Source organism: Apus apus, chromosome 11 (genome assembly GCF_020740795.1).
Source record: "Apus apus isolate bApuApu2 chromosome 11, bApuApu2.pri.cur, whole genome shotgun sequence".
NCBI lineage: Eukaryota > Metazoa > Chordata > Aves > Apodiformes > Apodidae > Apus > Apus apus.
Window position 1 is genome coordinate 1048242 of NC_067292.1, and position 14101 is coordinate 1062342.

General features: G+C 53.1%; 1 protein-coding gene and 1 long non-coding RNA gene across 3 annotated transcripts; one reads left to right on the forward strand and one right to left on the reverse strand.

The window, feature by feature from the left end:
• Positions 1-623: 623 nt before the first annotated feature.
• Positions 624-9584, reverse strand: LOC127389223 (cytochrome b5). 2 transcript variants are annotated; one of them, XM_051629520.1, is made up of 5 exons: positions 9384-9584; positions 4528-4656; positions 3978-4004; positions 2051-2082; positions 624-1327 (listed from the first exon to the last, which is right to left on the reverse strand). In XM_051629520.1, exons 1-5 carry the CDS (start codon positions 9537-9539, stop codon positions 1237-1239), a joined length of 435 nt encoding a protein of 144 aa, XP_051485480.1. In that variant the 5' UTR covers positions 9540-9584; the 3' UTR covers positions 624-1236. The 2 variants fall into 2 exon arrangements, with proteins under 2 accessions (XP_051485480.1, XP_051485482.1); XM_051629522.1 differs by lacking the exon at positions 9384-9584 and adding an exon at positions 8835-9081.
• Positions 9585-9695: 111 nt separating this feature from the next.
• On the forward strand, positions 9696-14049 carry LOC127389224 (uncharacterized). Its single transcript, XR_007890587.1, has 2 exons — positions 9696-10080; positions 12402-14049. It is a non-coding gene; the product is annotated as an uncharacterized LOC127389224 (long non-coding RNA).
• Positions 14050-14101: the final 52 nt, after the last annotated feature.

Sequence of the window (14101 nt, forward strand, 5' to 3'; positions counted from 1 at the left end):
TCAGCCAGCCAGAAGAGGAGTGAGAAGAGGCAGGACCCCAGCAGACCACTTCCCTCCTTTGATCATCAGAATGGATCATCAGAGCTTTGCTGTGACACTGGCGTTAGGAAGCAGTGTCCCAGCAGTGTTGTACAGCACCCCTGAGGGTATCAGGGACCCAGACATAAGTTCCCTTTATTTAGTAGATCCCAAAGCCACAGACCCATGTGCTGGTAGAGCTGGAAAGCATCATGCCTCAGAGCACAAAGCACACCTTACACACCTCCACACTGCTGGAGAGAGAAACATCCTCCTCTGTTCAAAGACAAATCCACCATCATCCCCAAATGGATTTATTCTCCCTTTTCATTTAGAGAGAAGAGATGGGATTTGTTTGTTTCCCCCCCCATCTGGTGCACATTTGCAGTAAGTGAGAACAAGTTCTGTTTCCAATACATAGTTTGGACCAAGACCTCAGGGAGAGAGAAAAATCTGCATGTTGGGAAGCCACGTGTCAGCTCCCGTTCCTGGCACGGCCGCACGCAGCACAAAAGCACCCGAACAAACCAGGATTCAAGGTATAAATTGTGTCACAGAATATACACCTTAAAGGGACAAGTACAAATAGTACAAAATGAACAGAATTGCTTTTAAAATCCATGTATTTGTTTAACCGTTAAAAACAGACATGTACAACAAGAGGTAGCAAAGCTAACAGCTTCCTGCTGCCCCAGTTAGTGTTGCCTGCATGCACTGGGAAAGTTACGGCGGAACCGAATCTCCGGACATCTTTTCTGGAAAGGACTGTAGACAACTTGCAGTTTAGTTCTGCCAGCGCTGTGAGGAGGACAGGGGGACACCCACAGGCCCACCAGCAGCTGGGTCATGTTGTCTGGCTTAATGAAAAGGCATTGAAAGGAAAAGGTTTGTCTGGGGTTGACTTCAGAGAGCGAGAGAGCACGAGGGAGCGGCGCACGAGCACGCACACACGAGGGAGACCACCCTGAAATGTCAGGGAATACTGGGAAGTTGACTTGCCCCACCACCACGAGAGGGAAGGGCGACAGGCTGGTGGGTCCCAGAGTTAGGAGAGAGTTTGGTATTAGCTTGGTCCCATGGATATCAACATCACTTGGCAGACTCAAAGCTGAAAGCGAGGCAGGAAGGGTTAAGGGAAGCAGAACTCCAGGTGCTGCATGCATGCACTGTCCCTCACACCCTCCGTTTCAGGCTCTCTGAGGTCCCAGCAAGGTCAGTTCAGGAGGTTCTCCCATCCAGCATGTAATAGCGATACATTAATCCTAGGACCAGCGCTCCGACGATGGGGATTAGCCAAGTTGACCAGAAACTACAGGGAGAAAAACAAAACACACACAACATAAAGCATCAAGTTAATAATTAATTCAAGATGTTCAGCACTTCTGACAGGTCTGTTTCCATCTGGGGATCTCTTGGGACCACTGCCCTCAGCTCACAGAGCAGCTCCAGCCGCCCCACGCTGCGGTCTCTGCCCCTGCCTGAGGCCCCTCTGCCTGCAGGGGCCCAGCTGAACTGCTGACGTCCCCAGCCTGGCACACACAGAAACCAATTTGGGGTTTTTGTTGGTGGTTGGGTTTTTGTGCTTTGTTTTTTTTTTCCTGAAATAAGTCAGACTGTAATTTGTGCTATACAAACAGCTGAGTTGTCTCAAGGCTGCAAATTGCTACAGCCACCCCACAATAAATCTTCCTCACTCCCAGACCAGAGGCCACAGGCTCACCTTTAGCAGCCTCCTTAGCAGAAAAGTTCTGCCTCAGCTCCCAGTGCCCAGGGCCCTGTTCTGCTGGGAGGATTCCTGTATTTTCTACTAACAGGGCTGGTCATGGTAAACATCCTCCAAAAAAATGCACACCCTGGCTGCTACCTCGGTGTGCTGCAGCCTGGCCACTTAGTTTGGGCTCTGCTGACTGAAGGATGGCACAGTAACATCCTTGGGGTTTTTCCCCCCCCCCCTGCCCATTAGAGTTAAAATGCAGTTCTACAGAGTCCTGAGCCCTCAATTTCTTACTCCTATTTTAAGAGGATACTATACCTTGCTTGGCCTGAGGATGTCACACTTGGATCCTGAAGGGGGAAAGAGGGAGTTAGCAGAGGGGAAAAAAAAACAAACAGAACACTACCACATTAAACAAGTGCTAATAAGACTAACAAGACTGAACATGTGATTACAGATACAGAGGAAAAATAACCCTCCCCTCCTCCCCCAACACCCTCTGTCACTAGTGCGGATGTTTCTGGGGATGTTTGCCCTTGTCCTCACCTCCACATTCTTTCCATCAATCCAATCCCTCCCCCTGTCATCAGCATCCCACTGGAAACTGCCCCCCCTCTGGAGGACAGGCCATGCTCAGCACCTCACCACGTGGTCTGTTACACACAGGATGCTAAAGATGGACACCTCTGTGGGGACCTGCCTCTCAGGACTGCACATGTACAGCTGGCTTTTGTGTGGTTCTCCCCATTTATTGTTACACTGCTGACTTTATCTCTTGCTGCTATTTTATATTATACTTGGGCCTGCCCTTTAAGCAGATATTGTACAGTGGAGAAAGACCTCAGCTGGACAGAACTCACTGGCCTTTCTCCTCAGAGGAGAAAAATATTTGAAGAAAAAAAAATTACTCCTATCCAAGGGAGCTGCTCAGATTACTGCTTATTTCCATGCAGATTGCAGGCACGTGGTTCTGTTTATGAAAGGGGTTGAACCAAACAATACATTTTAGGGCGAATACCCAAGTAATCAGTTGGTCCTGTGTTAGCAGCAGTGTTAGAACTTGGGAGTCTTGCCAAATCTACTATCCAACACCTACTAAAGGATGCTTTCTATATGGTGCTATGGCAGAAGGGAATCTGGCTTGGAAAGCCAAGTGTTGCTTTAACTAGAAAAGAATGCAAAACATGTATTTGCTGATTGTTCTGAGAATCATCCCAGTTGAAAAGTGTGGACATCTGTATTTGTGTCCTTTACACTGGAAAGAGAAGATTTTGGTTGCACATTAGGAAGAAGTTCTTCACTATGAGGGTGGTGAGACCCTTGCCCAGGTTGCCCAGGGAAGCTGTGGCTGCCCCATCCCTGGCAGTGTTGAAGGGCAGGTTGGATGGGGCTTGGAGCAACCTGGGCTGGTGGGAGGTGTCCCTGTCCATGGCAGGGGGGTTGGAATTAGATGATCTTTACAGTCCCTTCCAACCCAAATAATTCTGTTTCTAGGTGGGCTTCACCCAGGCTGAGTTACTGTTTCTGTGGCTGACACAGCACACAGACACTCCCAAGGGCCCCAGTTGCCACACGCTCTATTGACAGTTCCCCTCAATTCCTGCCTCTCTGCATGTGTCCCAGCTTTGAACAGCCCCTAATGAAAGCTCCGTTGAAGGCAGAGCTGTGCCTGGCCCAAGCCTCCAAGCCAGGTGAGAAGAGCAGCCAGCTGCCCAGCACGTGTTCACCCCTCAGATGGATTCTGTTTGTTACCACTTCCCTCCCCCCAGCCATTTCCAAAGCATTTTTGCAACACTGTGCCCTGTTCTAATCCAGGAGTACCTGAGTTTTAAGCAACACCACTGATTACTAGGGCAGTTAACAGAGAATTCTTGTTCCAGGGCCAGCCCCACAGTGGTTGTGCCTGTCTCCAGGCTTGGATGCAACAACACAAACAGCTCAGTGCTCAGGACACGGCGAGAACGCAAAAAAATGGTCTGTGGCTCAAGGGGTAGAAATATCACTGATGTCAGGGGAGAGAGGTACAAACACTTCCAATTTCACACTGAGGTGACTGCTGAGCTTCAGAACAAAAACAAAGGTATAATTTGCTTGGAAGATTTAGTCATTACTGTAGCTTGTGTAAACATACAGCCAAAAGCACCAGGGGGAAAAGAAAGAGTGTGACAACTTTGTTGATTTGTGAGTATAATATCATTTCCACAGCATTAAATTAAAATGGAAAAGTGAGACACTAGCTGCTTACCTTAGAGCCCTCCTTTTTACGATCGTGCTGTCAAGGAAATAAAAAAAAAGGAGAAACAAAGATAAGCACTGAGTTCAAGAACAGCCTGCAGTCTTTACGAGGGAATTGTTCTGTACACAGTCCCCATCGTAGGAGTGATTGCCTGGACTGGGTTTTCAAAGGAGTTGTTCCTCCAGCACCCACAGGCAGGGAGCGGGTGTTTGTGTGTGATCTCTCACCCTCCTGAACTCTAAATTACAAGGCACAGGGAAGTTACAGCACCACCAGCTAAGGAGGGAGCTGAACAGATTAGAATCATTAAGTGCCCCGGTTTAATTGTAGAGAGAAATTTGTTCTGAATGATGGAAAGAGAAGCCTCCTTTAGTCCTGCCCCCTCACCAGAGATCCCCTTTCCTCAACAGAAGTCCTGGACAACACAGAGATTGCCTAAAACCACTCACTACTAACTAATTTTGCAAGACACACCTGGTGTTTGTGTTTAGTGGGTTACACAAAGGAGCAACCCTGTGCAGGGTCCCAGCCCGTGCCTGGAGGCGGCCGCTGTGCTTACCGGGTGGATCTCCCCGATGTAGTACTGCTTCAGCATCTCCCTGGCATCTGTGGAGTGCCCAACGTCCTCAAAGCTCTCTGTGGCATCTCTACCAGCTTGTTCGAGCAGGACCTCTTCTCCACCTGGATGCTGGAAGAGGAGACTTCGTGTGAGCAAAGGGCTAGATGCCAAAAAGGCACAGAGGGCACCAGCAGCCTGCCTTCCAGCCTCTTCACACCAGCTACATCAATAAAATCTCCTAGAGATTCAATTACCCAACCCCTCCTTCAGGAATTCAGAGAACAACGTGTGCTGTGTAATAAAAACCCTTCCAAAGAGGTGACTCCCCAGGTACAGAGGGAAGCAGAGCTTTGCCCCCCGCAGCCAAGCCACCCCTCCTGTGATTCCGTAACAGATTTGGGCACAGAATTCCTACAAAAGAAAGGGCATCCTTGTCTAGCTTTTCAGGGGCTTCACTGCATCCATCAGGCTCCCTTGCTTGCAGAGCAGCCTTTCCTGCACAACTTCCTCTAAGAACTTTCCTGAGGCAACCAACTGCTACTGAAGCACAAGACAGCACTGCCTTCACCCTGTGGCTGCCCCATCCCTGGCAGTGCTGAAGGGCAGGTTGGATGGGGCTTGGAGCAGCCTGGGCTGGTGGGAGGTGTCCCTGCCCATGCAGGGGGGTGGGACTGGATGATCTTTAACTGTCCCTTCCAACCCAATCCATTCTGGGATTCTGTAAGACCAGTGGAGGAAATTTTGTTCTTCTGCTTCAGACACTACAAATGAAGCCATGACTTGGCTGGCAGCCCCTCTGCAGGTAACTGTGTAGTGAGGGGTGGAGAACAGAAGTTACAACAAAAGCACCAAATCCACAGGACACTCCACAAGGACACTGGCATTTCTGTTGATGACAGACTGTCACAGACCACTGTCAAACCAAGGGGAATGAACTGACACAAAAACCTGGTGCAGTTCTGCTCCCCTTGATGGGCTGGGCTCTCCTCTAGTACTGTCAGTGCCATAATTCCAGGAACAGCCTGACAGTGGGAAGCACTACCCATAAAGCCAGCAAAGTACAAGCTCTTTACTGTGTGAATGTGAACAAATAGTTCAAACTATCAGCTAATCCAGTTAAACCATTAAGTGGGCAGACTCCTGAGTGCACACAGGGACTAACCCAGTTTTCCAGAGCAACAAGCAACAGGCACTGAAGGTGCTAGTTGGGACAAGGAGACTTGTTCCCTGCTGCCTGAAATGCCTCCAGCAGCTACAGGAGCTGTAGAAAAGACACTGGACTCAATTTCAGATCCAAGGAGTAACACACCTGCTTCTCTCCATAATACCCTTTTCCTTCCCATGGGCACAGAGCAGTTGTCACTGCCCCTCTTACTTCAGCTCAGCTGGTTTTGCTGCCAAAAGTCTCAATATTCCCACTCAGCTCTCACACCTCACTCCAAACACACTCACTATGGACACAGGAACAGCACTGCTGTTTACTCCTGTGAGTTGGGGCAGCCAGCTCTGCAATCCTCAGATCACAGCCCTTCATTCAGAATAAATCCCTTTATTGTCCAGGTATTGTAACAAAGTCAACAGGCAGTTTTCTCAGCAGCCACAAAGGGTAAAGTCTGTGGTCTCAGGGCACTGCTGGTGGCAGTCAGGCTCTGCACTGCCTGGGCTGTGAAGCAGAGCATGGGCCCTGCTGCCACTGCTCCATCCTGCTGCCACTGCTCCCACCCCAACCCTCAGGCTCCCTCAATCTCAGACAGCTCAGGGACTGCCCCAGCAGAACAGCCACCCTACAGAAAAGGAGAAGGAAGCAATAGTCACAGCTGGGGAGGCCGGGACTGAGCTCCTGACAGGACCGGACACGTTTCGCTGCCCAAGGCAAGAACAGGAACACAGGCTGCAGCCAGAGATCACCCCGAGATTCCTCCTGCCCCCTTCAGCTCACAGGCCCAGGCCTGGCTGCAGTGGCAGGGTGCTGTGTGTTGTCCATGCACATCACTCAGAACAACTGCCCAATTCTCAGAACACTTGCCCAGATCCACGAGAACCCGGGGCTGAAATCCGGCCACTCACTGCAAGCCTTCTAGAAGATCTCCTCAGGAATGTCCCACCAGAAATCTCATTTCAGGTGGAAAAATAATCAGAGCTTGCTTTTCCAATCATCCAGCCTACAAGGGCAGACAAAAACCTGCACTAACAGGAGCAGAGAGTGGATGTTGGCCTCCAGTGGCATCCAGTCCGTGCACATGGAAGAACAGCAGTTTTACTCCTCTACGTCTCTGGGTCTGAAGCCTTTCTATGTACTTGCTAAACCCACAAGCAAGAAAAAGTTATTTATTTATGCACATCTGTCCTCCACTGTAATCACCAAGCCAAGAGGAAAAAAAAAACTTCAAACCATTTTGCCCTATAGTGTTCCTGAAAGGACAGCCAGGCCAGACAACCATGACTGCAGCCAGACAATTCTCCCCTTGTCATACCCAAGCAAATGCAAAACCAGACTGTTTACACAGGAAGTCACAAAACTGCCACAGAACTTCCCAAAGCTACAGCTCCTGCAGAAAAACATGAAAACTGAAAGTGTTGCAAACTGGGGGAAAAAAAAAAAATTACTTTGAGAGGGAATAATGGGTGAAAAAAAGTGATTTCTGAAAAGGAAGAGACAAAACCAAATCAGAAGGGTGGGGCTGAGGGCCAGTCCTGGGAAGGCTTCACAGAATCATCAGAGAATGGTTTGGGTGTGAAGGAACCTTAAAGATCATCTAGATCCAATCCCCACCATGGGCAGGGACACCTCCCACCAGCCCAGGCTGCTCCAAGCCCCATCCAACCTGCCCTTCAACACTGCCAGGGATGGGGCAGCCACAGCTTCTCTGGGCAACCCGGGCCAGGGTCTCACCACCCTCACTGCAAATAATTTCTTCCTAATGTCCAAAATTAATCTCCCCTCTTCCAGTTTTAATCCATTCCCCTCTCACTCCCTGCCCTTGTCCCAAGCCCCTCCCCAGCTTTCCTGGAGCCCCTTCAGGCACTGGAAGGTGCTCTCAGGTCTCCCTGGAGCCTTCTCTTCTCCAGGCTGAGCACCCCCAGCCTGTTTCCAGAGGAGAGCTGCTCCAGCCCCTGGATCATCAAGCATGCACATACCTACATGTGCAACTGGTCCCTCCCCTCATATGGACCTGTAGGCTCTCCTGGAAAACAAACAGCTGAGGACCAGCTGAGAGTCCTTCACACCACTGCTGCTCTGAAGCACCAAACGCCCTCACCTCCACCAGGCACCATCCCACTGTCCCACATCCTTGTCTTCCCAGCCTGCCAGGTGCCCCAAGTCTCCTTCAGGTATCAAAGCCCCAAGAACATCAGCTGCTCAGTGGGCAGCTCTGCAGATCCTGCACCTGACACAGAGACATCTGCAAACTGCTGCAGGATCAACAGTGGACGCTGGTGAGCACAGCAGCCAGGACCCATTTATGGCCCTGCAAAAGTGAGGTTTTTCTCCATAAAACTATCAGCAGCACAGAACTGGCTACAGCAAAGCCCAGCTCAGGCTACTGGAGTGAAACACTCCCTAATTTGTTCTCTGAAATACCTTAGAGGCTCTCTTAAAATAAACGTTGGGGTGAAAACTCGAAGTGCAGGTCAGATCCTGAATGAAGTGTTATGGTGCTGGAGCCAACAAGCAAAATCGATTGTGTGCAACTTGATAAATAAAACCCAAAAGCCACACAGCAAGCCACGACCTCCAGCTGTCAGGGCAGGGACAGAGAGCTGCCAGGTTATCACTCCCTCCTACCTGATATGCCTCTGCACCTCAGCCAGGCAGCTTTGTCATGATACGTTTTGACTGCGCAGCAGACACACTTCAATCACACGTGCCCGCAGGAAAACCAGAGTCTAACTCAGACAAGCAAAGCCAGCAAGTAGCAACAAGTGCAAGTTCCAAGAGGGGCTGTTCTCTCAGAGCCGATTCAAGCTTTCAGACATTGGTGTTATTTTAAGATGAGGTAAAACCCCTTGGAAACTGTGTCACCGTTTCTTCCCACCTTGTTTTCAGCTCCAAATATTGAAGCCACTCTCGACCTTCTCAAAACTGTAAGTGAAAAAGCATTGAGTCTAGAAGCAACTTTTGTTCCCAAGTCCAAGAGAACTGGGGATCACAGCAGAGCCTGCAGCCCTTCCAAGCCCTGCGGGCAGGGAGCCCTCTGGGAAGGCCGCAGGGAGCAGATGCTGTCACCCCTGCTGTCCCCTTGAACTTCCGCGGTGCCCCGACAGACATCACATTGAAACTACTGATCTAGCCCGAGACTGTTTACCCTGTGAGACCAAAGGTGAAGTACAGTGGCTCGGGGAGAGCTGCATCTCCCACGAAAGGCACGTTCCTCAGAGCACAGACATCGACTCCGAGGAGCAGCAGCACAAGCCCTGGGCTGGCCTGTGCCAGCAGGACCCGCCATCGCCCTCCCGTTTCTTGCAGGCTCCCCCGAGCAGGGGCAGGAGCTGCCCCGAGCACCCAGCACAGCAGGGAGCCTCCCGGGCCCCTCTGGGCAGAACGGGGCCGCTGGGCCGCACGGCTCGGGGTCAGACAGCTGCCTCGGGGACACAGAAGCTCCAACCCCCCGGAGCCCGTTCCCGGTTCCTGCCCCCCGTGGCAGCCCCTCCCCCCCCCAATCCCTCCAGGATCCCTGCCCACCCCCCTCCTCCTCCCCCGACCCCCTTTCCCCTGCCTCCCGTCCCCCTCCCGCGCTCCCCGCTCCCCCTCAGCCCCGCCCGCCCCCCCGCACGTCCCCCCCTCCTCCCGCAGCCCCCAGGCCCCGTCCTTCCCCCGGGGGGCCGGGCCGGGACCCCGCCCCGCCCGCCCTCACCTCCTCCAGGAAGCGGGTCACGTCGTAGACGCGCCCGTGGATAACCAGCCAGGCCTCGCGGCTCGAGTTCCGCTTCCCCACCTCCTCCAGCGTGAAGACAGGCCCGGGCTCCCCCGCCGCGCAGCCCGCGGCCCCGGCGCGCTCCCCGCCCGCCATGCTGGCCGCCGGCACTTCGCGGAACGCCGGGCTTGGCCCCCGGCAGCCGCCGTAGCGAGGGCGGAACCGCCCGCCCGCCCCCTCTCGCGAGCGGCGCGCGGCCAATCAGCGGCGGGCGGCGGCGCCGCGGGGCGGGCGCGCGGGAAGGAGCCGGTCCCGGTCCCGGTCCCGCTGCCCGCGCTGCGGCTGCTCCGCGGTGTCAGCGCCCGGCCCGGTGACTGCCCCGCCCGGCCTCGGGGCGGGTGAAGGGGAATGCGTCGGCTGAACCCGGGATCGCCTGGGAGGCGCCTGGTCCTGCCCGGGACCGGCCTGGCACCGTCTGCTCGTCCTTCCGGCCAGGGCGGCTCCGGTGCTCAGTTACCGCACGTGGCAGCAGAGTTCCCTGTGAGGGGGAAGCCGTAAGGCCCGGTCCCTGCCTCGCCCAGCACCGACCTCAGGGATCTCACCTCCCCCCGGACCGTTTCTCGCCTGTCAAAGGTGGCTGCGATTTCCATCCGTGCAGGGAGGATCCGAACGCTGCGGCCTTCTGAGCTTGCAGAGGGTGAGTTCAGCCCTCTCGTCTGGGTGAGCTTGGCCACCCTGGTCAGAGCTGCAGCGTCCCCCCCCGAGCCAGCGCACAGCCCGGGGCCGTGCCAGCCGCCCGCAGAGGGGGCAGGGCAGGGAGGCACAGGGAGCAGGCGTTTCGTCAGGAAGGTGTAAGGATGTGCGTGGGCAGGAATCATTCATCAGGGTCCCTCGGCTGAGCTGTGTTACTCCTTTGGAGGGCTTTTGATTCTACTGCCAACCAGAGCAGCTTCTTTGCTGCTGCTTTTGTTTTGATTTTTCTGCCTACGTATAAAGTCGATGGCCATTCACAGGTCTTTAAATTGAGCCCATGGAGCACCTCCAAGTGCTGTGTTTTTATCAGTTTCTAAAGGAAAGTGTTTACTTGCAGATCTGATGTGTATCACTTGGTAAGTTCTCTCTTCCCTGCCATCCACTTTGAAACGGTTTAGGGACAGAGAGGCTGTTTAAAAGCTCAGGAACCTGAGCAACTTGGAAACCTAATGGTTTTCATTTATGAACTCATGTTTATGGCTGCGGAATTTATTTTCTTAGACTTGTGCAGGTGTAATGCTGGACAGTGGACTTTGTTTCAGTGTAACTGCTGAGGAGGCAGAAATGCCCGATGTTGTAAGAAGTGCTAATGCTACTCCCAACACTGGCTAAAGATTAAAGGCACATGCAAAGGGAGTTTGAGCAGCCTGACATCTGTGTTGTATGTTGCAGCTGGAATTTTAAAAGGAGCTCAAGTGAAGCATGTTCCTATAGCTGCCTTGCCACTAAGCTGGGATCTCTGGGAATGAGATGTACCCAGTGGTACCGTCCAGGAAATGGATCAGCTCAAAGACGTTGGGTAACTAACTCTGCTCTCTGTCCTGGTGCACTTCAGGACAAGGACAGGTTTGCTCCCTGAAGATTCCAGGTTGTGTGTCAAACAAATCTTCCAGGTCTCTCTCTGGTAGGACAGAAGGGTGCTGTGTGTTACTGGAGAGAAGGAAATGGATATCCCCTAGCAGCCCCTGGTCTGTCTGTAATGGGTCACCTCCTTGGTGCTGTTTGGTGGTGACTTTCCCTCCTGCGGTTCTTCCCGGTGCAGGAAGAGGCTCTGTTCCCATCGCTGTGTCAGTGTTTGTCTTCTTAAGAGCTTTTACTGGCAGGTGCTCCCCAACGAGCTCAGTCCCTCCTCAGCACCCTTGCTCACGCTCTCCTGGCACAGCACCCCGGGGTTCCTGCCTCTCCGAAGCCTGGTGGCCAGTGCAGCATGGCTGCTGCTTTTGTGACACTGCTGTGGGGAACTGCCAGCTTCTGTGTGGCCACCCTCTGAACTAAACTGTATTGCTTTCTCACGTTTATTGAGACAGCCATACACTGTCTGCCTCAGAACACGTCTCTGTCTCTCGGTGTTTCCATCTATACTGGCTCCTTTCTTTCCCCCGGCAACGTCTGCATGCTCAAAGTCTCCTTTCACTTCACCCTCATCCCCCACTGTTCCTGGTACAGTCTGCAGTGACTTCTCCCACACTAAGTGTCAGCAAAGCAGCTGCCACAGTGAGGCTGCTCCTGAAATCCTTGGTCTCCTTTTCCTCCCTGGCTTTGGGACAGGCAGGAGAGCACGGACCTTGCACCTTCCCCTCCAGCAACACCACAGCAATACAGACACCTCCTCTGTAAGTGCAAATTAGGTGGCTTCCCTGGTTGGACAAGTCCATACATTCTCTTAACCAGATACCTGTGCGTATTAAAGTCTTTGCCTGTTGTTCTGAAACTTCTGCAGTTACCTCATCAACAGCCTGGTCTCAACATAGCTCAAATATTGAGCCTATTCTTTGTCTTTCCATCCTTTCTGTGTATCTTATTCCAGTCATTGGAGGTGTTTCCCTGATGCTGTATCCTCTTGGAAGTGTTCCTAGCTCCTTGCACTGACATGACACACAACCTTACTGTGCTAAGAGGGAACTCCCTCCAGCCAGGCTCTGTACTGTGACCTGACCTGGGGTTTCATCACTGTGTGTCCCTGTTGCCACCACCTCCTCCTGCCTGGCCTTGACCAGTGTGGTCACGGATCAGCTCACCCAAAGAGCGGCTGTGAAGATCGCTCTGCCCTCTTGCTTAGACCAGGCTGCCCATCTCTTGGCTCATTTCTGCCCTCCCCATCCCTTGGTTCTGCCAAAAACGACTGGATTCTTCTCAGCCCGTCCCTACCTGTCCCCATTTCCATATGAAGGCCTTACCTTGCCTCAAACTGCTTCACAGCACCACTTTCTACAACCTACTGGGTACACTTTTTTAATAAGTGCCTTCGTGCTTCCTTCTCTGCAGCTCTGATGCTTTGGAGGGTTCCTCTGTGCATTTTGCAGAGCAATCTCATTATCCTCCGCAACATTTCCCTTGCTGTGATCAAGCCTCAGGAGAAACCAGCCCCGTGTCCTTGCAGAGCAGGCCTCTGGGCAGGGGCCCACTGCCCCACAGCCTGTGCTGCAGCAGCGGGGAGGGAGCAGCGTGGTGACCTGCTGCCCCCGAGGATTTCCTTGTTTGCTTTTCCACTGGAACTGGGACAGACACGAGACCGCAGCAACGTGCGGACCCCGTTCCCTGGAATGTTTTCTTTCATCCCTAATCACTTCATCAAAATCCATAAATTCGCTTGTTAAGACTAAAGCACAAACGTGACTGTACTTTGTGCCTTCCTGGCCAGTGTTTCTTTTGGCACGTGGAACATCAAACCTTTTTCCTGAAAACATGGATGATGACACCGGGCAAAGATTCGGTGAAGCCGGACAGCAAGGCCACTTGTGTTCCAGGCCCACTGCCTGCTCCCAGAATCCCTGCTTCCTTTTCATACGGTGGAGAAGATTCAGAGAGTAAACCAGTGGTTTGTAGTTCTGTGTTGCCTCTGGAAATCTCCATCCCAGGCTCATTTCCCAGGGCTGGGTGCTGTTAGCACCTCATTGGCCGGGGCAGGCCAGGATCCCTGTGGGAAGGGAGCCTTGATGGAGATGCCAAGGCTGCGGCCCTGCCAGTGCTCTCTCCTGGCTCCAGCAGGGGAGATTAGCACCTTCTCTAATTAGCTCTGCCATGGTGGATCCCACTCTGTGTCAGTGTCACCACCACAGCTCCTTCAGCTACTGCTCTCCAGACCATCCCAGGAACTGTGGAATCCTCACTGGTCTTGTCTGACCTGGAGCAGTTGGGGTGGGAAGGGATCTGCTGGGGAGATCCAAAGGGATGACACCTTTGCTGGAGGGTGTGAGGACAGGAGGTGCTGGCAGCCTTGGGGGGCAAGGACAGGAGGCTGAGGAGATGGACCTGCCACATTTCCTGAGGGAAGCCTGTTGGAGGAGGCAGGTGGTCCCGGGATGGCTTTGTCCAGGTGTCTCAGAGGGAAAACTCGCTCTGTTCCCCTTGGGAGAGGGCTCCAGGGATGCTCTTTTTCTGAGCTTTGAGGAGAAAGAAATCAAGTTGCTCAGAATCCTGAAACCTGTCCTGGGCTGGTGGGATCTGCTGGAGTGGCTGCATCTGGCTGGAGCCAGGTGTGTTGTAGGTGCAGGAGCTACGGAGCTTCTCAGAAAAGCTGGATGTTTCTAGTCAGGAGAGCCCGGTGGTGTTGGAAGGGCTGTAAGGCTGTTGCTGTGGCCTCTCTGAGCTGAGGGGACAGTGGGTGACGTTCAGGAGCCCCAGCCCTGCCACCTGCTCTGGCACCTCGTGACAGAAAAAGGGCAACACCCTTTTGCTCCTGAATATTTCATAGGGAAAAGTATTTTAACCAAAGCAAGTCGCTCCCTGCTCTCCCCTCGGCCCAGGAAGCAGCCGTGGGGGTGGCTCTGCATCCTGCCTCCTGTGGGACATGGCGGTGCCACTGTCCCCCACCCCCTCTCCACTGCCACCCCTGCTCCCTCACACCCAGTATTTTTATCTCCCTTTGTTTGCCAATAAAAATTCCCTCCCAGTTTTACTGTTTTCCATTTGACACATGGATTTTTCTCCTCGTGTTTCCTTCTCCCCTGGCCAGGGGTGGAGGG